This window comes from Gopherus evgoodei, chromosome 17, assembly GCF_007399415.2.
Source record: "Gopherus evgoodei ecotype Sinaloan lineage chromosome 17, rGopEvg1_v1.p, whole genome shotgun sequence".
In the NCBI taxonomy this organism is placed as follows: Eukaryota; Metazoa; Chordata; order Testudines; family Testudinidae; genus Gopherus; species Gopherus evgoodei.
Genome location: NC_044338.1, coordinates 6,019,249 through 6,044,473, shown reverse-complemented (window position 1 = coordinate 6,044,473; position 25,225 = coordinate 6,019,249). Strand labels below are relative to the sequence as shown.

At 42.0% G+C, this 25,225-nt stretch overlaps 1 protein-coding gene across 4 annotated transcripts in view; it reads left to right on the top strand.

Annotated features, from left to right (window-relative positions):
- The window catches only part of TBX4 (T-box transcription factor 4), a 64,498-nt gene extending 39,756 nt beyond the window's left edge, over positions 1-24,742 (top strand). For 3 of the 4 annotated variants that reach the window (XM_030536907.1, XM_030536904.1, XM_030536905.1), the window contains 4 exons: positions 11,250-11,402; positions 19,274-19,362; positions 19,779-20,020; positions 22,347-24,741. In XM_030536907.1, coding sequence (XP_030392767.1) covers positions 11,250-11,402; positions 19,274-19,362; positions 19,779-20,020; positions 22,347-22,972 — 1,110 coding nt within the window. In that variant the 3' untranslated portion in view covers positions 22,973-24,741. Of the gene's footprint in view, positions 1-11,249; positions 11,403-19,273; positions 19,363-19,778; positions 20,021-22,346 lie in introns of all 4 variants that reach the window. The other variant, XM_030536906.1, reaches the window with a different exon arrangement.
- Positions 24,743-25,225: the final 483 nt, after the last annotated feature.

Here is a 25,225-nt window from a genome sequence, read left to right as displayed (position 1 = left end):
AAAACTGCAAGGGGGCAAATGCATCACAACAGAGTTTTGTTTTTTAAATAAAAATCTCCCCTGAAATTAAATATTTGGAGCTGTATCTTAACCCCCCTGAAAGCTCAGCATTTCAGAAGTGCATTTGTTCTTCACACTGTTTGGAATTTTGTTTCTTTACTTTATTTTTCTCACGTGTGTCTTCTGACTGCAAGGATCTTTGTACATCCCTCTGTTGTTCATTCCATTGCTGGTGGTTTGTTGCTCTTTAATTCCCTTGTTTTTGTCTTATTTTAAATGCATTTTGTTTTGTGAGGACTGCTGCAGTTTGATGTTATGGGACATTCCAGATGGGTTATCAGTTGCAGTGTTGCTTTTGGTTTTCTTGATCTGCATCTTCTTGGATCTCTTTAACTTGCTTTGCTGTTTGTTCTGATCAGGTCTGTCATTTCTCCCCAGCTGTTTTTATTGGACTCTTTCTACAAGGCATTGCTTTTTCTTACCTTTGGAGCTTCACTCTCATTTTTCTATTAAATTAATTTTTGCATTTTCTGTCTCTTTGTTGTCCGGTGCACTCATCACATTTAACCATGTCAACAGCCTATTCATCTTCTAAAGTCTGAATCTTATAAAGTTAGATGGTTAGTTAATTTTTGCAGTTCTGCGTTGACTTGTGGGACAGGAAATGTTTCCTATCTGGGACCTGGTATGTAAATTTAGGTGCATGTTTTACCATCAACATTCACATGCCTCTTTCTGGAGAAACTTTGCACGTGTACCATTCAGCATTTATTTTGGGCTTAGTGATAAATCTGTGAAAACTTTGGGCCCAGTTCACTGCTTGCGTAAAAGGGCATATATTTGTTGTACCCCCTTACACCAATGCTGAATGCGTCCTGACATCCTGAGCAATAGACTCGCCCAATGTCCTTGTTCTCTGGTAGTTTATACTTCAGTTAGATTCACTTTTCCATAATCTGTTGTTTCGGAGGTGAATAAATTTCTGACTAGCCCTGTGTTTGGCTGCCCAGTTCAGTCTTTTGGGTTGCTTATTGGGTTGGTTCTCCCAGCAGAAATATCTTTGTGAGGGATTTTATTTTGAGTCTCATTTTTTTGTATTGAAAATGATCTGATCCCAGGGATGCAGAGATTGCATTATAGAAGCCGAGCTGAACTTTTATATTGTCTGTTTTGTGCCTATGAAAAAGAACTGAGCCTTGTGCTGATATATTGTATGATACTGATTGGGATGAGTAGATGATAACGTGACATTTATTTACCTGGATAAGAAATGACTGGTGTGATTCCTGGTTGAGTTTAAATTATATGGCTTGGGATGAGAATTTATACTTGATGTATTAGGTGTTTTTTATGGTCACACTATTGGTTTAAATCAATCTAAGGAAGTTCAGGTTTTTTTCTTAATATAGAATCAGAGTCTGAAGCCTTTATTCACTCTTCAATGGGAAGTTTGCCTAAATAAGCAATCAGTGAAAGATGTCAAGATTTGCATAGTGCCTTTGCTCCTATTGGTGACATAAGGCCAAATTCTAGTCATGTACTTTAATGGGAATTTTGCCTGCATATGGACTTCAGCATTTGTTCTGTTTGTTACCATTCTGAAAAAAAAGATTTGCATTGTTGAAGACTCGTGTCCCCCCACAAACGCCACCACCAAGGCCACATCTTGTGACCTTTACTCAGTTTTTACTCAGGCAAAATTCCCGTGGACTGCAATGGAAGTTAGATAAAATAAGGACTGAATGAGGACCTCTGGCTTTGGCCCTCTAGAAGGAACAATTTGTTTGCTTTCCTGTTGAAGCTTTTCCCAAGGTTCTCCACTTTCTGTTTCTCATTGTGTAAATTGTCAGGTCACATATATCATTTGGGGCGGACGCCTCCTTTTCTGCTTGCGCCAGTGGTAGTGTGCAAGGAAACAGCACGGAAGGATTCAGGGCTTGGGCCATGTGGAATAGACAGAATGCTCACAATTTAGCCCTGGCATTAGGGCTCTACTCTCTGAGCATATGGCGCCCATAAGACACTTGCTTTTTATGCTGAAGCATATTTTATCCCAGCTCACCTTTCAGGGACATTTAAAAATAACTGTGAGGTCTACAGCAGGCCAGGGAAGCAAAGAGGCCTTTGAAAGATCTGAACAAAAGAAAAAGGATTGTTGGGGGCACACATGGTTAAGAAGTAAAGTAAAGTAGGCAACAGGTGATGCTTTTTTTGTAGCACTTAATTATGGACTATAAAAACCTCGAGTGGCAATGTGTGGTTTATGTGCAATTACAACAATGCCCTGTGCTGTTATTTGAGGCATGAGGGTTCAGATCAGGGTGAATTCACTGAAACTAAAACCTTCACAAACAATCATAGATTCATAGAAATGTAGGGCTGAAAGGGACCCCGAGAGGTCATTCCGTCCAGCCCCTTGTGCTGAAGGCAGGAGCAAGTAAACCTAGCTCATCCCTGATGGGTATTTGTCCCACCTGTTCTTAAAAACCTACAATGACAGGGATTCCGCATCCTCCCTTAGAAAACTATTGCAGAGCTTAACGACCCTTATAGTTAGAAAGCTTTGCCTGATAACTAACCTAAATCTCCCTTGTTGCAAATTAAGCCCATTACTTCTTATTCTACCTTCAGTGGGCATGGTGAACAATTGATCGCAGTCCTTTTATAACACCTTTAACATATCTGAAGACTGTTATCGGGTCCTCCTTCATCTTTTCCCAAGATTTTTTGTTGCTCTCCTCTGGACTCTCTCCAATTTGTCCACATCTTTCCTAAAGTGTGGTGCATGCAATTGTACAAAGTAGTTCAGCTGAGGCCTCATCAGTGCCAAGTAGAGTGGGACAATGACCTCCTGTGTCTTACATATAGCACTCCTGCTAATACACCCCAGAATCATATTAGCCTTTTTTGCAATTGCATGACATTGTTGACTCATATTCAATTTGTGATCTGCTATAATCCCCAGATCTTTTTCAGCAGTACTACTGCCTAGCCAGTTATTCTCCATTTAGTATTTGTGCATTTGAGTTTTTCCTTCCTAAATGAAGTACTTTGCACTTATTTTTATTGAATTTCATCTTGTTGATTTCAGACCAATTCTCCAATTTCTCAAGGTCTCTTTGAATTCTAATCCTGTCCTCTAAAGTGTCTGCAACCCCTTTCAGCTTGGTGTCATCTGCAAATTTTATAAGTGTATTCTCCACTCCAGTATCTAAACCATTAATGAAAATATTGAATAGTACCAGACTCAGGATTGTCCCCTACATGATCCCATTAGATACACCCTCCTAGCTGGACAGCAACCTATCGATAACTACTATTTGAGTACATTCTTTCAACCAGTTGTGCACCCACCTATAAAGGTCTATCAGGTCTACTGCTTCCACTCTATGCATTAGACCCAAAACTTTATCAAAGAAGAAAATTAGGTTGGTACGGCATAAGATCATCTTTACAAATATATGCTGGCTATTCCTTATAGCCCCATAATCCTCTAGGTGCTTAAAAACTGATTGTTTAATAATTTGTTTCAGTATCTTTCCTGGTATCAAAATTAGGCTGAGTGGTGCATAGTTCCTAGGGTCCTCCTTGTTCCCCTTTTTAAAGATGAATATTATGTTTGCTCTTCTGCATCCTCTGGGACCACACTCATCCTTCATGAGTTCTCAAAGATAATTGCTAACACTTCCAAGATTGTTTCAGATGGTTCCTTAGGTACCCCAGGATGAATTTCATCAGGCCCTGCCGACTTAACTACATCAAACGTCTCTAAATATTCTTTAACCTGTTCTTCCCCTACTTTAGCGTGCATTCCTTCCCCATTGTGGTTAATATTAATTGTGCTGAGTATCTGTCTCTATTATCTTTTTTTGCTGAAGACTGAAGCAAAATAAGCGTTAAATGCCTCAGCCTTGTTGATGTCATCAGTTATTAGCTCTCCTTCCTAGCTAAGTAGAGGACTTACACTTTCCTTTATCATCTTTCTTGCTCCTAATATATTTAAAGAACCTCTTCTTTATTGCCATTTATGTCCCTTGTTAGGTGTACCTCAGTTTGTGCCTTAGCCTTTCTGATTTTGTCCCTATGTGCTTGTGCTATTGTTTTTAACATAGCAATTTCTCCATGGTTTCCCTTTTGAAGAATTCGTTTTTGATTTTCATGTAATTATAAAGCTCCTTTAGTTAGCAGAATTGAGAGCTGGTTTCATTTGCTTTAGGGATGTTTTTATTTATTTATTTAAAATCTGAACAGAGAGTTTTCTCTAAACACTTTGATTAGGCATATTTCAGGTCTGCATGCTCCAGATCAGCAGAGACTGCCCCTATCCCAAGGTGATCCAGTTGGTTATGTGGCGGGTTGAAGTAGATTACTTTTACTATAACTTCACCTGTTCACACTCTGAGTGGCATACCTGGGCATCTTGGGGGAACCAAGATTCACAATGGGCTGGATGCTAGGAGGTGTGAGAACTGCTGAGCACCCTCATGAACTCATTAATAGCTAGGCAAATCAGCATTTCTCAAGATGTTCTTGACACCCTGCTGAATCAGGTGGTGTAAAAGCTGCACTAGTAGCTGATAGGTAAAATTAGGACTTGAGAAGGCCACCCCAGAGGAGGTCAAGCACAGCCTGATATTTTGGTGATTGGTTTTCTTTGATCATTTTTTCAATAAATGCTGGTACGTTCACTTAAATGAGCAGCTCCCAAAAGTGACCAATTTCCCTTTCCTGTACCATAAATATTCATAAATGACTTGCATGGATGCTTTAAAAAAGCATGAAAGCCATTCACAAGTATGTCATGCTCTGTGCATCCAAAGTAATTAAGCAGAGGATGACAAACACCCTGTTTGTCCAGCAAATATGCAGGCTAAAGATGGACCAAGTTGAAATTCATCACCTGGAGAGCTGCCCATAGACCCTCCTCTGTTATTTCCAAACCTGGGGGCCACCAACTTTTTATCACTCATGGGAGGCACTCTGGTTAGGAAGAGAGAGAGAGGCATAAATGCTGACTTTCTCTTGGGATATGCTAAGTTTGGTGCAGAGTTGTGTCCCATTTTTTGTGGTCTGTGCTGGACCCTCTCTGATTTGTTTAGACTCCGTTCTTCTTTATGCACAAATGAAAAGGGTCATTTTTATTACATACCTGTTTGAGGCCCAACTTAAGCGGACAGAACCATTGAAGAACATGTCCCTCCTTTGCTCTAATGCTCAAAGAGAATAGAAGGAAGAAAGAAACAGAAAATACATTAAAATGAAAGATTTGACATTAATTGCGTGATCCTCAGGGACCAACCATAAAATTATGCAGCTTTTACGCAGTTATTTACTATTCAGTATAAAAAGGGCAATTGCCATGACAACCCCTGCATCACACGATACATGCTACCTTGGAGAAACAGCAAGGTCTGTTAAATCAACTCCCAAAATGTCGTGTGAAAGCGAATACATTACAATGAGTTGAGGGAAAGTTTGCATTACAGCGCGTAGGCCCCATGTACACTTAAGTTCTCAAGCTAAAGGCCCAATCCTACAAAGTGCCAAACACCTTCAAGCCTTGGTGCTGATGCTACTCAGCACCTTGCAGGGTTTGGCCCAAAAGCAATGTTTTCCTAAAGAAAATAAAATGAATGGCGCAAATGATGTCATTTGTTTTTTGCCATTTGTTGCTTTTGAGAATGCAAGAAAAAGATTATTTAATTGAGCCACATTAAAGTTTAAATTCCAGCTGCCAACCACGCGATCAGTGAATGGGAGGGGGGGGAAAAGACATTTGCTTAAGCTCCTATTGTGTTTAGGAGTCAAATAAGGCTTTGTCATGAAGAGTTCACAGAATGCTAGGCTGGGAGACTATAAAATTGATACGACTCTTGATACATGTGTGTACAATGTCCACTTTAGCGCACAGCTTAAGCACTGGCACAAAGGGAGTATGACTCAACAGTATTACGTGTGTGTGTGTGTGTGTGTGTGTGTGTGTGTGTGTGTGTGTGTGTGTGTAAAAAAAAAAAATGACGGTCTTTGAAGAAAATGGCTGTAAAATATTGCCCAAATGATAGAAAAGTTATTGGAATTGTGACCAACTTTGAGCATGATTCTACAATTCAGGAAAGTTTTTCTGTTGCCTATGGTAAAATTTCTCATATTGAAGAACACAAGTCACTGTACACCATGTTAACCCCTCCTGCCAATGGACTTATACGGGGAGGTAATTGTCCCTATAGGCTTTATTAAAAGATATGAATGTGCTATATGTACCTGTAAAACTCTCTGAATAAGAGAGCCTGACCCTGGTCTCACTAAAGGCCCAGCATGTGCATGCTGAGTCAGCCATTTGTTTTCTGAAAGAATGATATATCTGAGACTGTGCATCAATCTGCCTTTTCCCGGTTTTTCAAGCAACCATGGATGTTGCAGTGATGGGGACCATACAAATCCCTATATAAATAGACAGTATATTATATTAGTGACTAAAATGACCTGTAAGAATTCTGTGGCACCTTTTAGACTAACGGACGTATTGGAGCATGAGCTTTCGTGGGTGAATACCCACTTCGGCGGAATACCCACTTCCACATGTAGTGGAAATTTCCAGAGGTAGGTATAAATATGTCTGGAGATAACAAGATTAGTTCAATCAGGGAGGATGAGGCCCTCTTCTAGAAGCTGAGGTGTGAACACCAAGGGAGGAGAAACTGCTTTTGTAGTTGGCTAGCCATTCACAGTCTTTGTTTAATCCTGAGCTGATGGTGTCAAATTGGCAGATGAACTGAAGCTCAGCAGTAACACAGCTACCCCTCTGATACTGTAAGAATTGACAACTCAGTGTTTAGAATTTAAATGCCTAGTTCGGCAACTGTAAGTAGGATTTTCAAGATCACCTGTGACTCTCTCTTAATAGGTCTAAAAAAGCACCTATTCACTTACTTAGAGTTCTTTGAAAATCCCACCCAAAATCTTCTAGATTTAGGCACCTTAATAAAAATGACTTGATTTTTCACAGCTGCAGAGCAAATAAGACACCCGTTAACCTCACTGAGAACTGTGGATACATAATCAGGCTAATATCAGATATCCAAATATGGATTTAGTTATCTCACTTTAGTTAACCTGAGTTTGATTTTTTTTAAATAAGATAATAGTACAATAAATACAGCTTAGATGTGAACCTTCTAAGTGAGACTATATACCATGGAAGCTGGATTGTGCTTCCTTGTGGACAATTGAATAATAAGATCAACGGCACGTTTAATTCAAAGTGATAGCAACCAATCTAATAGTGATAAAAGTAAGATCCAGTATTTGTATAGCAAGACATTTACAGTTAGTAGCATAGCATGTTGGAATGCTAGTTAAGAAGTGGTGTTTTCAACTTGCTATACTAATGTTTTATTCATATAGATTTATAAATATTTCTCTGTCACCAGCGTATTTTTAACAATTCCAGACAATAATGTAAACATACTTTTTTGGGAGGGGAGGGAACTAACTAATATTTCAGTTAATGCAAAGATAATTTTCAAAAATATACATTATAATATTTTACATTTTACAAAGATTAATTTCACAACCTACTTACAAAATAGTAAGAGAAGGAAAATCTAAAAAGATCATGTCAGTAATATCATTCCCTATTGGGAAAACTAAGGCACAGAGCTCTTAAGTGAATTGCCCAAGGATTCCGCCTGTAAAAGTCCTGACTATGTCAATGCTTCCAGTATGCATCCTGCATAATATATCATATGCTCTATTTTATCAATTCAATTATTTCTTCTTAATGCTAGGACTCTTTAGGATAGTATTTCCACTGATATTGGTCATAGGAATGGCATTTTCTTACATTTGTTTTGAGCATTTTTAGACAATGACACAAGATTGTATTTTCAACAGCAGCCACTAATATCAAGGTCTGAGTTTTAGGTACCTAAGGGACTGTCCATACAAACAGTTAGTTCATGACAAGCTAGGATGTAAATCTATCTCGCACTAGCCTGCTGTGCACCAGCGGTCTGTGTGGACTCTGCTACGATGCACTAAAAGTGCCATAGTGCACTTTGGTCTATCCCGCTTTGAAATGGGAACTGATCAAAGCGCGTTATGGTATTTTTAGTTCATCGTAGCAGAGTCCACAGAGACAGCAGGTGCACAGCAGGCTAGTAGATTTACACCCAGCTTGCCACGTGCTAACTGCTTACAGAGACAGACCCTAAGTTTTCACGTGCACAGTTTTTCATGCTTAGATTTTTTTGGGGGGTGGTGCACATAAAACCTAAAACAAATGTAAGTAAGGAATATGTGTGTGTGCAAATACAACCTATCTGCATAACTCCATGCTTTTGTACATGCAAAACTTATTGATGAGGAAAAAAATGATGGATCCAGAAACTCTCACACGCACAGCTGCAAAGACGGGGCTGAGGCTCTGGAAATGTTGGCAGTGTCGAGGTAATGATGATTCCCCCCCCCCCTTTTTTTTTTTTCTGGTCTCTAATTGGAACTGCTGACTATTCTACCTCATTGTGTCATATCCTGTTTGTGGTTGTCTTCCTGTAACCAGGAGGCATCAGTTGGTAATTTTGCGTGTCAGAACAAAATCTCAGGCTTTAAAACACTTGACTGACAGGGATACCATGAGTGTTATCAAGGAATAAGGGGCATAAGGCCAAATCAGACCTCTTAACTGGCTGAGCGTTCAGCACCTTGTAAATTCTTGATAGATTCTAGCGTCATGTAGATACTGGGGACTGGTAAAGATGTAATAGACTGGTTTAAAATATGTATGTTTTCAAGGGGGAAGGTTAACTGAATTCATATTCTAGATAGACAATCATTCACTTAAACTCCTGCTTCTCTATCAGAACCTTATAATTCAATGTGTAATCACATAGGATACATTGCTGCATAATAATATGTGAGATGGTATTTAATAAATGTGCTTACAGCTAGAGTAATGAGTGAATGTATTTTTCAGTGGGACCATAATCATGAAAAAAGAGAATGAAAATGCATTTATTTTTAGCAAACACAAATGGCAGTTTCTGCAGGTTTAATTTGTCTTTTGGCCATGAAAAAACCGCTTTAAAAAATTATCAGGAAATTGGCACATTTTCCTCCTGTGCTGTTGGATTTTGTGCTTTTCTGCTCTCTGCTGAAAGCTGTTCCTCATTCATGTCCATGGACACTGACTAAATCAAGTTAACCTCCACCTTCTGCATTTCTCCTGTATATTCATCACACTCTATGTAAAGGGATCACCGTTCTGCTTTGATCTGGCAAATCTAAAGCTGTTTCCTTTCATGGTCTGCGCCCTGTAAGGTCTCTGCATTTTCCTGAGCAGTGGTGAATTTTCAGTTTGGTGCAGCAAGGGACAAAAATGCAAAACCTCGTAAGTGAGGTGGGGCAGCTTAAGCAATAATGAGTTTGAGTTCGACCTCTAGACAGGTTTACGGTAACAACAGTATCCTTCAGAGTCTCTGTAAAATATCCATCTCTGGTCAAACTCTGAATGCTCCAGCAGGGTCTACAACCACGTAATACTGTCTTGAGATGTCGCCTTGGCTCTGTGCTAGTTAGGTTCAAGCAGGGCATTGAAACATGCATTATAGGGGAGGTAGCATGGCCTAGATGATATGACACTGGAGTGGGAGTCAGGAGCTTTATGGTCAGCTTTTCAAAGGACCCTCAAATGTAATGTGAGTTGGGTTCCTAGTTTTTCCCCTTTTGAAAAAATCCCAGTTTCAAGTTCTATTCCTGTTTCTGCCACTGACCTACTATGTGATCTGGGCAAGTCATTTCGCCCCTCTGTGCTGTTAGAAACAGGAATTGTTTCAGAGACGTTCTATGGCCTCTGTTAGCCTGGAGGTTGGACTAGATGATCATAATGGTCCCTTTGGGCCTTGGGCTCTCTGGAGCTGTAAAATGAGGATCATGAAGCTTGAACTGAACTGACCCTTTGAATCAGTACACTCTTGATTTGGGGAAAGTTCAGATCTAAATTAGAATTTGCAGCTTGGGCTCATCTCTGATGACTAATAACTAAAAACCTTCTCTTCATGAAAACCTCCGCTCTCTGCCCATGCTTCTCTATGGATTTGTGCTTCCAGTGGTTGATTCCTGAAGGGACAGCAAAGACTAAAAACCAAACAATAAGCTGACCCTCTCACATCTGAGCCCTGCAACATAGCAGCAAAACAGTTAAGAGAAACGATGCAAAGCTGATAAAATGCCAAAAATTCCTCATTCTTCTGCGAGGGGGAGAGGGAAGGTTGTCTGGAAAATGTCAACAATAAAAATTACATTTAAATGGTATATGATGCAGCCAGCTACTGTGGGCAGAGTTATGTGCAGCCAGATGAGGAGACTTTAGAGCCCCATACGGTACCTGCTGCTTTGTCTGAAATGCAGAATTTGCTTCTGGGTTTTTTTGGTTTGTTTTGGTTTGTTTGCTGTACTGAAGGGCACAAAGTCTGAAAGTTTTGCTAACCAAACCAGCAGATCCCAAAGGGAGTGGAACCAGCATCTTTTGCTTCTCCATGTAAAACAGGCCAGCTCCTTGCCATTCACAGGCAGCTTAGGGCACCAGTGTTTGTGGCAAGGAATAAGGATTTTGAAAAGACGGGGAGGGGCAGGGTTGGGGACTCACTCTCCCATTAGAGATGAATGGCCCCCCTGGGACAATGATAGAGAATGTAAAGGGGAAAGAAAAGTTAGGGGGAATAAGTCTTGCACCAAGAAGATAGGCAAGGGGGGCAGGAATAAAGGAGAAAACAGAGGAGGAATGTTTTGGCACTAAAGGCAGCAACCAATATAGACACTTATTTGTAACAGGAGTAAATATAGTGCTTGTGAAGGGCTGATGTGGGACTGAGGCAAGCTGCTGAGCTAGCTTCCCCAGGCAAGTTTGTCAAGACAGCTCAAACCCTGACACACCAGGGATTCTCCATACAGCTCTGTAATACACCTCGGTCCTGGTCTGTAGCCTTGATGTTTCCTTGGTCCTTAGCTCCACAGGTAGTTCCACTGATACACCACAGTCCTGGATGTTATTAACTACAGTCATATATTTCTAAAGCCTGTTTCTGGACTGCACACCAATCTGTTATATTTATTTCTCTCGGAAATCAAAGCATATGGCTGGAGTTGTTTGAATAATATTTTATTGCATTCACTTTTATTCCATTATTGATGCCAATCGAACGGTTCTGACCACTTTTAACAAACTTGCAATGTTTTTATTTGTTTTTCAGATTATTCTTAATTCGATGCATAAATACCAGCCAAGATTGCACATTGTGAAAGCAGATGAAAACAACGCCTTTGGGTCCAAGAATACAGCGTTCTGCACACATGTGTTTCCAGAGACATCCTTTATATCGGTGACCTCCTATCAGAATCACAAGGTATGGTGCTTTGCAGCAAAAGGTGCTTTAGCTTTGTTAGGTGAGTGTAATTTTTGCAGCCCTGCACTGAAGACTGAAATGAACTGATGGGAACAGGCACAGTATTACCGTTATGGGCACTGTGCTTTGAGGAACAGTGTTTAATGATGCAATTGCGCAGCAGGAAATGTCTAAGCATAGCGATTGGTTAGCAAGACTGGAGAGACAAAGGAGGCAGCTAAGGAGATGCATGAAAAATGTACTGTGTAAAAATATCTTGGCAATCTCCACTAGTATATAACTTAATGATCTGAGAGCTCATAAACTCTCAAATGTCACTCACAACAGCAAGCAAATCTAATAATGAATAGTAAAGCTGGCTCATAAATCTGCAGTGAAAAGTAATTACAGTATATATATTTAGTGAGACATACAAGGAATGTGACCATAAAAGTGCAGCTCAGAGCCTGACTTACGGTTAGGACACGAGGGAAGGTGGGTTTGTGTGTGTGTGTGTTGTTTTTTGGGGAATACAAAGGGCTCAGTTCAGCTGCACATAATGGATTATCATATATTGAGAGGGTTGGGGTTGGCGCTTGGGTGGGGTTGCAGCAGGGAGGGGGCGTGACAAAATTTGGTGTGGTCCCATCTGAAACAGGGAGAAGTGGAAGATGCCAAACAACATATGAAGAGAAGAGGAGTGAGCTGATTGGAGAAAAGTGAGAGGAATGTGACTGACTATTTAATACACATTCTTTTCTTCTTTCTCCTCCTCTTCCCTCCCCCCACCATTTAGCCCTTAGAGGAGATGTCAGGGTAAGCTGAAGCTGTCCAGAGATGGCTCTTATTGGAGCAGGGGGGATCATATTCTTACACAGACGACCCTGTCATTCCCAGCATGTTAGTTCAAACAGGTTTTCCTGCAGCGCCAGGAATGCATGGCTAGTGGGGCTTGTTGCTTTTGTAACTTGGGTGGAGGCGGTGCTTATGGGCGAAGAACACTGGGGAAGATGTGTGATTGGTTATCTGAGGCCGTCGCTTCTCCCAGCGAGGCCAACAAAACAAAGCAGGAGGAGGCAACAGATTTTGAGGTTTAGGGAGCATTGTAATCCCCAGGCTGGATAGACAACAGTGCAGCCGGTCAGCTGCCACCTTCCCATGGCTCTCAGCAGTAGCCCAGTGCATACGGGAGCAAGAGCAGGGGAAGGGGGCTTCAGGCTCTTAGGTTCTATTCGTAGCTCTGCTGGTGATTTGCTGCTTCTATACTATAATTTCCCTATCTGTAAAATAGAGACGAGGACACTTGTCTACCTATAGGGATGTATTAGGCTTAACTGAGTTTTGTTAAAGGCCTGCCTGTTTCGGTGAATGTAATACCTGCACTATATGTCAAGATATAGACTCCTCATACAAAAGTTGATTGCCCCAAACATGTGGAATTCCTGCCCACCTTTGGTCTGTTTAAATCTTCTCCTCAGATGAGTAGGAGGCAGTTTTATTTTGCCATTTGAAGGCTGGAATGCTCTGCAGTTACTGAGGCAGGGCAAAGAATGACAATGGAAACAGGGCTGTGTGCGTCAAAGTAAACAAGCAAAAGAGAGCCTTAGCTGAACGCTAATATGGATCCTAATTACAAACTTGTGACTGTAAATGTAAAAAGATCTATAGCCCAAACATGGTTAACCAGAAAGGCACTGAAGAACTTGTTTAATAGCTACTCATAATATTTTACGTCCATAGCGCCTTTGTGCTTCATAAACTTTATCCTTACAATATAACTGACATGCAGCCACTTCTTGTGGGGAGGCTGGTAGCTAACAGATGTACAGCACACAACATAGTGATGTGGATGGGGACAAACCACTACTGTTAGACTAACAGATGTATTGGAGCATAAGCTTTCATGGGTGAATACCGCTCTGATACTTCACTCCTGTTAGGGATCTTTAGGCCAGATGTTCAAAAGAACTCAGCTCAGAGCAGTTATATGGAGAACTGTCACAGCTGCGGAGAGCTGAGCCCTTCATGTTGGTGTCTAAATGGGAGCTGAGCTCTTTTGAAAATTTGACCTTCACTGCCTGTGCCTGTGACGAGCTTTGTTAATGTCACCTCTGAACTGTCATGACAGAGTAAAACAAATGGAACTCCATGTGCCTACCTCAAAGGATAAAGGGCTACCTGGCACTGCCTGAATTTTAACCTGATGACCCCCAGAGCCTACGTAGTGCAGACCTGCTGCGCAGCTAGTGGAGCAGCATGATCTAGAGGACTAGGAGCCAGCGACTCCTGTGATCTAATCTCCACGCTGCCATAGACTCAGTGTGTGGCCTTGAACAAATCACCACCTCACAGTGCTAAATATATAATAAGTTCTTCATTAGAAAACCATCCTTTCTGGCATAGATAATGAAACCCCCAGAACCACAGGAATTGCACATCATCTTCAAAAGGTCTGTTTTCCAGATTTCAGCCAATTGCCAAACTCGTTGGCTTAAGAAATAGTCAGCTAGCCAGAGGTGCACTTCTTAATAACGGCAGCTTCTCTGAAAGAGAATCGAGAGCTTGATTTCACAGCTGAAATGAGCATAATGCTACAGGTAAAATCCTCAGCTCCACCTGCACGCACACAGGTCTGGGCTATAGAGCTTTCCTGGTATATTTACCCCAAACTTCCCTTTTGGGGCAGATGCAGGCAGGGTGAAATCTTGGTTCTGTTGAAGTCAGTGGCAATCCTCCCATCCACTTCAGAAGGGCGAGGATTTCACCCTATGTGCCAAAGATTTTGCACTCAAGTGTGTGTGGGGGGGGAATTTCAACCCAAAAGCATTAATAGTTGAGCTCCCATATATCTCTACCTAACAGTCATCTCAAATTACTTTGAAGAAAAAGAATAGCAGGAACACAATGGAAATTATTATTTCTGCTGCCAAAAGAGGCTTGTTTAAAAAATGTGTTGTGACTGCAGCAGAACTGAGTCAGGCTGCACGTTACAGCATCAAAGAAATTAAATTAAGGCTTACGTGGCTTCATGTTGGTCTGTGGGTGGGGAGGCAGGCAAGGCCTTAAGCTTCTTGTGGTTCCTCAGATGATTGTTAGGCTACCACAGAATCCACTAGTGAATCAAAGCGGGGGGAAAAGAGGGCACTGACTCCATCCAAAAGGAGCCAATACCATCAATGCTAGGCTCGGTTTACAGGCTGCACAGAGCAGATCCTGACAGCTGTTGAAAGTGGCATCCGATGCTGGATACATAAGAACTGTATTGATGCTTACCTTCTTTGATTACAAATACCAGCTGATCCATTATGACCAGGTGGGAGGAGCTCTCTTATAATCTTCATTCTGTTGGGTAAGGGATATTTTCAAAGTGTTCTTGAAAGTACAGATGCTAATTAGAGCAACATTTTTGGAAATAAGAGCCAAATGCTGGATGGTACAGGTACTTGCCAGAAAATCCTTAGCCAGCAGGAGTGGGCGGGAGGGAGCTGGCTGTCTGGATTCTGCCCCATGTCAGAGAGAGTACATCATAGGAGTGGCTGGAGTTCAGGGCCATGGTATATGTGTACACTCCCTTCAAACTATCACTAGCCTTTGCACATGATCACTCCCTCCGTGTGGAAATTATTCATATTTTCATTTGCAAGCAAATGCAGGAGGAGAAGAGGTTGAGTGTTGCTCTTGTGTTACCATAACAGCACATTAACGCAGGGTTGGCAGTCTGTCTATGGTATTTCTTAGACTTGGTAGGAAACGGGGTGGGGGGAGGGAAATGTGTGTGTTGCGGGGTGCACGCACACACTCTTTGGCAAGAGGTGCCTTATACCCTGGGTCAGTGTTCAGTGGGCGGGAAGCAGAGGAAGAGCACAGAATTGTTACTATGTGTTTGGAGGAGCTGAGGGGAAGGGGCTGGAAGAGATGTGGCTAGGCATGCTGCCTCAGAGAAAGCAACTTAGTTATTTTTTAAAGGGTGGTGCCTTTCAAAGATTCCACCACAATGGCCCATTGTGGCCGTAACATTAGAGATGTACAAACACAGCAGTAACCAGGGTCTCTTCCCCAAGGAGCTGACAGTGTTAACCAGTAGAAGGCAAAAACTGAAGGACTGGGCACAAAAAGGGTGGGGCTTAAGAAATGACTTTTAAAGGAGGGACTTGGAAGACCACCTTGGAAGGCCATTGCTATGAGCTTCAGGGTAAACAAAGGGTGCACAAAAGGAAGGGAATTGAGAGAAAATTAGAGCAGGGGCGGGGAGAGTAAATGAATGCAGAGATTTAGGCAGGTGAGGGGACTGTGGGGAAACTTGATGAGGTGACTGAACTTTATTAGCAGAGGGGAAAGTCAGGAGACAGCCAGAGAATCCAAGGACACAGATGATGGGAAGCAGAAAAATTAAAGGAGTGTGGGAAAAACCCTGATAAGACTCAAGTGTTCTGTGGGGGGGTGGGAAGAGGAGGAAATATAGAAAGACCAACTAGCAAGTGTGAACTGCCAGCCCTAATGCGGGTTGAGGACATCACTGATGAAAGCTTTATAGCCTTGTAATTCACAGTTGTTCATTGTCAATATTTCTTAGATATTTTTATTTCCTTGGTATCTTGTTCCATGTGAACCACGTGAGAGGCACTCCCGCGGCCTGGGATGGCGCAATGAAGCCGGAAATGACAGTGTGAGCTCTACCTTACGCCTAGTGAAATCACTGGGAATGGTGCCATTGACTAAGCAGCAGCAGGCCCAGGTCCTTTGCCATTGTTTTATATGGATGGGTTTCAGTTTTTAACACACGTTTCTTTGACAGGGTTGTTGCCCCTACATCTTCAAAGCCCCTTAACATTGGTAGTAACCAAAGTGCTTTGAGTGTCCATGCTCCAGGGGCTGCTTCAAATCAGTAGGAAAGTTATTAGAAGCTCTTTCCCATGCAAGGCATCCTTCTCTACATGCCCTGCTGGATGTGCGCGTGCACACACAAAGCTGCTAGCCATGTGTTGTATTGTCCCGTGAGGAAACATTTACGGTACTGGCATGAAAGTTACTGCTAGATGATGCTGGGGCAAACCCCTCTCTGCTCAGTCTATGGGTAAAAGTTTCACACACACACCCCGCATCCACCCCACCCCCACTGGCAGGTCCAAGTGATTGGGGCTTGCAGTGTCTCAGAAACCAGTCCAACTCCAAACATCTACACTACTATTTTTAGCTCTGCAGCATGAGCCCAAGTCAGTTGACATGAGTGTGTGGGGGTGTATGTGTGCATCCTAAGTTACAATGGTGTAAACCCAGGGAAGCAGGGCCTGTGCAACCATTTAGCGACCTAGGTAGTCGCCTAGGGTGCTAGGATTTGGGGAAGTGGCATTTTCTTCAGCAGCGACTGCGGCGGCCGGATCTTCAGCTGCCAGCGGCATTTAGGTGGAGGGAGCTGGGGCAGGGGAGCACAGGGAGGGCCGCCTGCAGCAAGTGTGGGGGGGAGGCGGCACACAGGGGAATGTGAAGCAATGATGGTGTACTTGGGGAGGAGGCAGAGCAGGGGTGAGCTGCTTCACTTCTCCCACCTCCCAGGCTTGCGGTGCCAATCAGCTTAGGCGTTGCAATCTTAGGAGGCGGGAGAAGTGAAGCAGCGACAGCATGCTCAGGGAGGAGGCGTGGCAGGGGGTGAGCTGGGGCAGTGGGGGGATGCTGAGTGCCGTAGGGGGCGCAGGCTCAGGGACGGGGCAGAGCGCAAAGGGGAAGTTTAATCTAGGGCGTGAAACATCCTTGCACTGGCCCTGCAGGAAAGGCAATAGAGTTATTCTGGGTTTGGGGGAGGGCTAGCTCAGTGGTTTGAGCATTGGCCTGCTGAACCCAGGGTTGTGAGTTCAATCCTTGAGGGGGGGGCCACTTAGGGATCTGGAGCAAAAATCTGTCTGGGGATTGGTGCTGCTTTGAGCAGGGGGTTGGACTAGATGACCTCCTGAGGTCCCTTCCAACCCTGATATTCTATGATTTAACAGCTCCCAGGCTGGCCCATTTTTTTCATCAAAGCCTTGTTTTCACACATCTTTGGCAAATCCAGGTAATGATCATTTTTAATTAAGTTAGTTAAAATTGTGGCTTTGCTGCCATTGAACTACATGGAGGCAGACGCATGCCTTTGGAAGCCCCAATCTATGTGCTGGTGGTTATGGTTTTAGCAAACAGCTTGTGTAGCACTTCTAATGTTCCTGCCTGAAAGAGCTGAACTATATGGAGTGTGGTGTTTTTTCAAGTGATTACTGTATCTTAGAGGTGCAGAGGCAAACAGCAGTGACAAGACTTGGGTGTACAAGGTTGGATGTAGCACCTGGCGTTTCATCATCAAGTGTGAGTTTACAAAGTAAGCCTGAGTGGGGTCACCAAGGAAAATGCCAGGTGCTGTAAGACGTAGGTTAGGTGACTCCATAGCTATTGAAACACCATGAGAATAAATTACCAACCAGGGACGCTAATGCTGGTGGAATTGCAGTCACCTGATGTCGTTCACTCAGCTGTCTGTCTTAAAGAGCTGTTCTAGCACAACCACAGTCTGCTTGATGAATGTTTAAGGCTAGTATTACAGCAGTGTAGATGCCCATAATGGGCCCATCGGCCCTTCAGCTATGGATGGCTGTGTTCCTTTCCTCAGCGGTGGGCTTGGCCCAGCACTGTGCTATGGGCGATGCCCTTTTTCCTGAGCCGTAAACCTGAGGTGCTGAGCCTTAACGGTGCCATAGCACTATTCGCATAGGTAGGGGGAAAAGAGTGAGCACCTTTGGTAACTCTCTAGTCTGTCTCCATTAAAAAAAAGATCTCCCTGTAGCTCCTCTTCACTAATTGGTTGGGTAGTGGTGCTGTGCACGTGTTAGATCCTAGGGTATGTTTGCATTACGGGGTGGGTGAAGTGATGTCTGTGTACATATAGTTTATAAAAGAGCCATGAAGTTATTACGAAGGTCTTAAGGGGATTTAATGGATTGTCTCTGCTTTTTCTACTTAGGTGACTGACTGTTAATGTGCAATTTCCCAGCTTCTGAAGCCCTTCCCATATGCTCCACAAAAATCATTTGTTAAAAGAGACTGTAGTTTAGAGAATTTCCTGCAACACAACACTCTTTCCTATGACTTTTGTAGGCAGTTTTAATTTCAGGTGTGTGTTTAGGAGGGAATGAGAGAAGAGGCTTGTTTACTTGTGTTTTTAGAGGTGTGAAACTAATGAATATTTTTTTAAATGAAATTTTACACACAGCCCCGTAACTTCCCCTCATGTGTGTTTGTTTATTTCCAAAATTTTCATGAAGTTATAGAAATCGATCTCAGGCTGAGGGATTTGGATCACTGTGGTAACCTTAGTCTCTTGAAAGACTAGTGTATTTCTGGGTAATAGTGATTATAAAGCAGTAATAATTCTTCTCAGCCATAAGGGAAGGGGCTAGAAGATACTGCCTGGGATAGGGGAAGATGGTTGGGGGGGGGGGGAGAACAGTAGCTATCCACCCAGATCTCTGTTCTGGAGAACTTTACTTTAGGCCACCAAAGGTACATTTTCAATAATGAGAGCACTGCATAAAACCCATCAGGCCTAACTGAGTTCAGCACTAACTGGGCTCTTATCTCAAGCCCGAACCACCTGCCTGGAAAATAAAATAAAAAAGGTCTGGTGGGAAAGTAAGTTCAGCTCTAGAACGAAACTTTGCAGCTCAGGCTGCTCTGACTTTCAACTGATCCCCCACCTGCCGCTGTAGCATCTTTAGGTGACTGAAGCTGTGCAGGAAATAGACCCTGAACGCCACTGGATGATGCTTTTTTACATGCATCTTTTCAAATCCACAAACCTAGTCCCCCAACCATGTGGTTCTGATACACTATTAACTGACTGACTCCTGTTTTGTTTCATTCTTTTAAAGATAACCCAGCTGAAAATTGAAAACAACCCATTTGCCAAGGGATTCAGGGGAAGCGATGACAGCGATTTGCGTGTGGCACGGCTACAAAGGTGTGGCTAAAAAGAACAATGAGATGCAGCTGTTTAGAATATAGTTCTAAGCTCTGCCACCAGAGGGCCTCGATTCAGTGTGTGTGTGTATTAAATGCATTGGGGGGGGGTGTTCTAATCCAACAATCTATGGTAACAGGGCTTTGGGAGAGTAGGAGCAAGGAGCTCCAGTGTTCCAAGCCTAGCATGGCCACCAACAGGCACAAGTCTCACCCATTCTGCAGCTCAAGCTGTGATAGTTGTTATAATACACACCTGCCGCCACACAGTGGTTGTGAAATGTAGTTAAAAAAAATTCAAGTAAAGTGTCTTGAAATCCTTTGCTGCAAGGAGCTATAGGAATGCTAAAGTAGTAGTATTTTGTCCTGCAAGAGCTGACTGTTATCTAACTAGTAAATGACTTTTCTCGCCTGCAGCAAAGAATATCCAGTGATTTCCAAAAGCATCATGAGGCAGAGGCTGGTTTCCACTCACGGCCAGCTTTCAACAAAAACAGATGTCAACCCACTCCATGGGAGTCACCAGACCCTTCAGCATTATCAGTACGAGAATGGTGCTCATATGCCATTTGCTGCTTCGGATACTCAAGATCTACCACTGAACACCTTCACAGCACAGAGAGATTCAGGGCTCTTTTATCACTGCCTGAAAAGAAGAGGTAACAGACCTTTATAGCTCTTCCTCCATATACAAAACAAAACACCCTAGTGGATTCTTTGGCACCTTTTCCTATCTCTCCAGGGCCAGGAGAGCTGTGCTGGTCTATTGCAAAGCACTGGTGGAACTTCTGATTGGATAGTATCAGGGGGTAGCCATGTTTGTTAGTCTGAATCTGTAAAAGTAGCAAAGAATCCTGTGGCACTTTACAGACTAACAGATGTTTTGGAGCATGAGCTTTCATGGGATGCATCCAACGAAGTGGGTATTCACCCATGAAAGCTCATGCTCCAAAACGTCTGTTATTCTATAAGATGCCACAGGACTCTTCTGATTGGATAGTATTTTAAGCACAATCCTTCAAGGTGCTCTGCACCTGTTGCCTTCATTGCAAGTTATAAATGCTCAGTGGTTTGCCAGCGTATACAGGCCCTTGTAGAATGAGGCCCTGAGAACAACGCTAAGGTGCTAAGGGAAGTGATAGTTTGGATGTCAACATTCATGATACAATATTTTAAATGTAGGAAATTCAAGTACTAAATTATCTGAGCTCAAAATATATCCGACAAGCAAATTCATTTGCACTCTAAATCTGTGCATGAAGTTGCCATTTGTCTATGCACTTTAAACGTGTTCAGTGAAGCACCCCAATTTTATAAGAAAGGAGAATCTATTATGACACACTAGGGGCTCAGCTACCACCTTTATTCACACTGAGTAGTATGTGTGAATAGTCTCATTGAAAGAAACACAGTACTACTCATGGAATTTATTCACGTCATCAGAAAGGTGACAGGATATTGCCATAAGTGATTTATTATAGATCAGTGTCACAGTGGTTATGGTACTTTACAAAGTCTCATTTGCCACTCTAAAGAGCCTGATCCAAAGCCCACTGCAATCAGTGCAAATCTTTCCACTGATCCAGTGGGCGGGGGATTAGATCTAAGTCCTGATCCTGCAAACATTATTGAGAGTAATAATAATAGGAGATACAGCTATCTCCTAGAACTGGAAGGGACCTTGCAAGATCATTGAGTCCAGCCCCCTGCCTTTGCTAGCAGGACCAAGTACTGATTTTTGCCCCAGATCCTTAAGTGGCCCCCTCAAGGATTGAACTCACAACCCTGGGTTTAGCAGGCCAATGCTCAAACCACTGAGCTATCCCTAGTGCTTATTACCCTATAGTCCCCTCAAAAAAAGACCAAATCAGGCCCTTAACTAGAGCACACAAGCAAAGTAGATCATCCTGGCATGTGTCTAAAGGAGTGAGATTATGTTGGTAAATTATACATTCAATTACAAACAGTTACATATGTATATTCTTAATCAGAAAGTATATTCAACTGAGGCCTGATCCTGAAATGTGCTCAGCTGCTCGTGAGATTATGAAGAGTTGTACATCTCAGCACTTTTCAGAATCAAGCCTTTAGTAAGTTTGTTAATGTCTGTCTATTTTTGATTACAGAAGCTAGCTGTAGACATTTTCTTTGCCTGCTGAGCCAGTTTTTAAATGTAACCAGCCTTTAAGTACACACTGCTCCCTTCCGACCAGTATCAGATGAGATCATGTCAGATTCTTTTGTTTTTAAGTTAAATGGAAGAGCTTTGCCGAGAAAAATCCTTATACTATCATGTCTCATTTGCTGCTAACTAATCTCAGCTTTGGTGAAGACACAGGTAATAAGAACTGCAATGCAAAACTTTAATAATAGAAATCTGCTGGTAGAGTTGCTACTTCTCCGACAGTAAATAATAGTTCCTAATGATAGAATGCTGGTAAACAAAGTCAACTAAAAGGGACAGCTTCTCTAGCACGTAGCAGAAATCCTTACCAGAGCACTCTCCCTTGGTTTTATCTTGAAATATTTCTGCAGCGCTTGACATGAATACCTGGTAAATGTATAGTAATTTTTGTGAGGACAGGAAGAAAGGTTGCGATAAGACATTTTAAAAGACTGCTTGAATTTGTCAAAAGAGTCGTGGTCCTCGGTTATCTGGATGAATGAAAAGTAATCTCTGGCTGTAAAAGTAGTAGCCCAGATCACTTATTTAAACTGATAAATGTAGCCGAAAAAGGCTTTAAGGCTGATTGGATTAGACTAACATTAACAGTGTAATGCCTTTTTAATATTAAATATTGTTTTTCAAAATGAAGTAGCTTAACTGGATTAGCCTGAATAACAATGCAAGTAACCTAGTAAAATGATTGTAAGATTTACATGCTTTTAAGGTGAATCCATAAGCTTTTCGAGAGCTTGACAATGTAATGTTAAATGCTGTTACACTGGAAACCTTTCCCTAAATGCTTATTTCTTTGTTTACAGAAAGTGCTCGGCATTTAGACCTGCCCTGCAAACGGTCCTATCTGGAAGCCTCCTCTTCTGTAGGAGAAGATCATTATTTTCGTTCACCACCTCCATATGACCAGCAAATGTTAAGTCCTTCCTATTGCAGTGAGGTGACACCTAGGGAAGCTTGTATGTACTCAGGTTCTGGGGCTGAAATCGCAGGTGTCTCAACAGTCGATGACTTGCCGCCTCCTCCCCCTCCCCCTTTGAGCTGCAATATGTGGACTTCTGTTGCACCTTACACCAGCTACAGCGTTCAGACAATGGAAACTGTGCCTTATCAGCCTTTCCCTGCTCATTTTACTACCACCACCATGATGCCAAGACTCCCCTCTATCACAAGTCAAAGCTCCCAGCCACCAGGTAATAGCCCCTTCAGTGTCTACAATCAACTGTCACAGTCTCAGGTTCGGGAGCGAGTTCCTCCTTCATCCTTCCCGAGGGAAAGAGTGCACCCATCTGTTTGTGAGAGGAAGCCCCCGTCTCCGCACTTAAACACAGCAAACGAATTTCTGTACTCACAAAGCTTTTCACTCTCGAGGGAATCTTCATTACCGTACCATTCAGGAATGGGGACTGTGGAAAACTGGACTGATGGATGATTCTAATATCTAAGTAACAAAACAGTTAGTTTTACCGCTCCTGAACAACATTACTTCACTGTTAATTCCTGTGGGTAACTTGCACTTCAGTGAAACCTACACACATGTACAATTCCAAAGGGGTGTATGTGTGTATGAGGCGTTTGTATGTTTACACATATACAATTCTGTACAAAGTAACTCTTAGCTCAATGGCCTGGATTCACCAATCTCTTCTAAATTAATTCAGTCCTAGTGGCTCCATAAGAACCATCCAAATGACTACAATGTGATGTGGCTGGTCCTTTTCCTTTGTTTAAAACAGCAGATTTTGGGGGAAATTATTACCCTTAATTTATGTGGCTCATGGAGTCATAGAGCCATAACAATTAGAGACAAAACCATCAATTTATAGTCCAATGTCTGCAAGTTATAGGTCTTTTAATCTAGGACTGTTTCTATCCTCAGCAGTGGATAAGCATTATTAGCCCACTTATAGCTGGAGAAGGAGAATCTCAGTGAAGTGACTTGCCCTGAGGCTGCATACGCAACAAGCCCATGTCATCTGATTCCTTGCAGTATAGTGGCTTGAGATTTGTCCAGCCTTGTTTTAAATGGCTCTAGAAATGGGGTTTCCACCATTCCCCTCGGGGAACACTATTTCACAGTGTAATAGTCCCTAAATACTCATTTTCTTTGCACTGAACTGAAGGGAGTTGTTTTCAGGATGGTGGAGACAGTGAACCAATTTTTTCCCCCCATGCTTTTAATTAAAGTGATCAGATTTTGCAATGGACAAAAGTATCAGTGGAGGTGTGAAAAGCTGTGACCAATATATTTACTGTGGAATTATTTCCAGGTGACAAATGGATGGATACCTCCTTCAATGATCAAAGGCCTGCAAGAATTCATTCATCAAAAAAACCCAGCCATTATGAGAAAGGGACACTTACAGGGGAAATTCTGCATTCTTTATTAAACAAAACTCCTACTGCTTTCAAGTGAATAGTTTTGTTGGGAAGGAATTGCATCTTTCTCTGTATATACCACACCTTAGGTCTCCAGTCCTATGCAGGACCACCAGCTGTTACTCATAGAACAAATAGAAGGATACATAGAAATAACAGTGGGAGTTTGGTTCAATTAAGGAGTATGGAATTTGACCTTAATAATTTTGTCCTGTTTACCGAGCAATCAATGAATAGGTGGAGGACTACAGAAATTTTAAAAAGTTGCTCCTGCTCTTTGCTGAATCCATTCCAATGAGGAGAGATTGATGATGTTTAAGCTAGACAAGCCCAAGGGCACTGAAGTGAAGGTTATTTTTAGCCAGGACATTCATATATACCCCATTCAACAGACAGTATGTGTGGATTTTGTAATCAGATTTGGGAAATCACTACAATTTTTGCATGCTGAATAGCTATTTATATATATATATATAAATATAAAAAATATATATCACAAATGCAGGCCACCTGTCCAATTCAGCTTTGCTTTTTACAAATGAAATACTTAATAAAAATGAATGTTGAAAGGGTGGTTTTTTTTTTGAAAGACATCTATTTAAGATTTTTTTTAATTACACACTTGCTGTAAAAACTAGGAATTGGTTAGACAAAAGACATATATACCACAAATGAAACCCCCTTAGATACAGGTGGTGTGGACTTTTTAAATGTTTTGTTACATAGCATGGACATTTTATTTTACATATCAGAACATAAAGCCATTTTATTACTATAAACTGTCTCTGGGTGCATTTCAATAATTAGTATAAAATCTGCTGTGGTGAGTCATTGGACATCTGATCTTTCCCTCTGTCCTAATATAAATCTTACTCTTTCCCAGGCTGCATGCTTGACCTTTTTACCAGCTCACAGCCACTCAGTAACATTTTAAAAGCCTATTTCAAGATTTTTTGTTGTTTTTGTTTTTAAATTGGGACACTCAAGCTCTAGAAACAACAAGTTGATAGTGATAGACCATGCAGCAAACCACACGTTGAGGAGAAGAATCCTTACCCTGCATGCAAAATAAAAGCACCCAAATGGTGTATCTTTACATTTTTACATGTTTAAATGGCATTTATAATTAAAAGCAACATCTCAAGACTTAAAGGTAACAGAGGTGTCACTGGACATAGGCTGAAGTGAACATTTTCATTTGTCATAGTGACAGTGAGTCAACACTAGAAGAGAGTGGTGCTGCCACCCCTTCCTAAAATTTATGGGGCCATGAGCCTACAGTCCCAGTGACCGTCTATTCTGGATT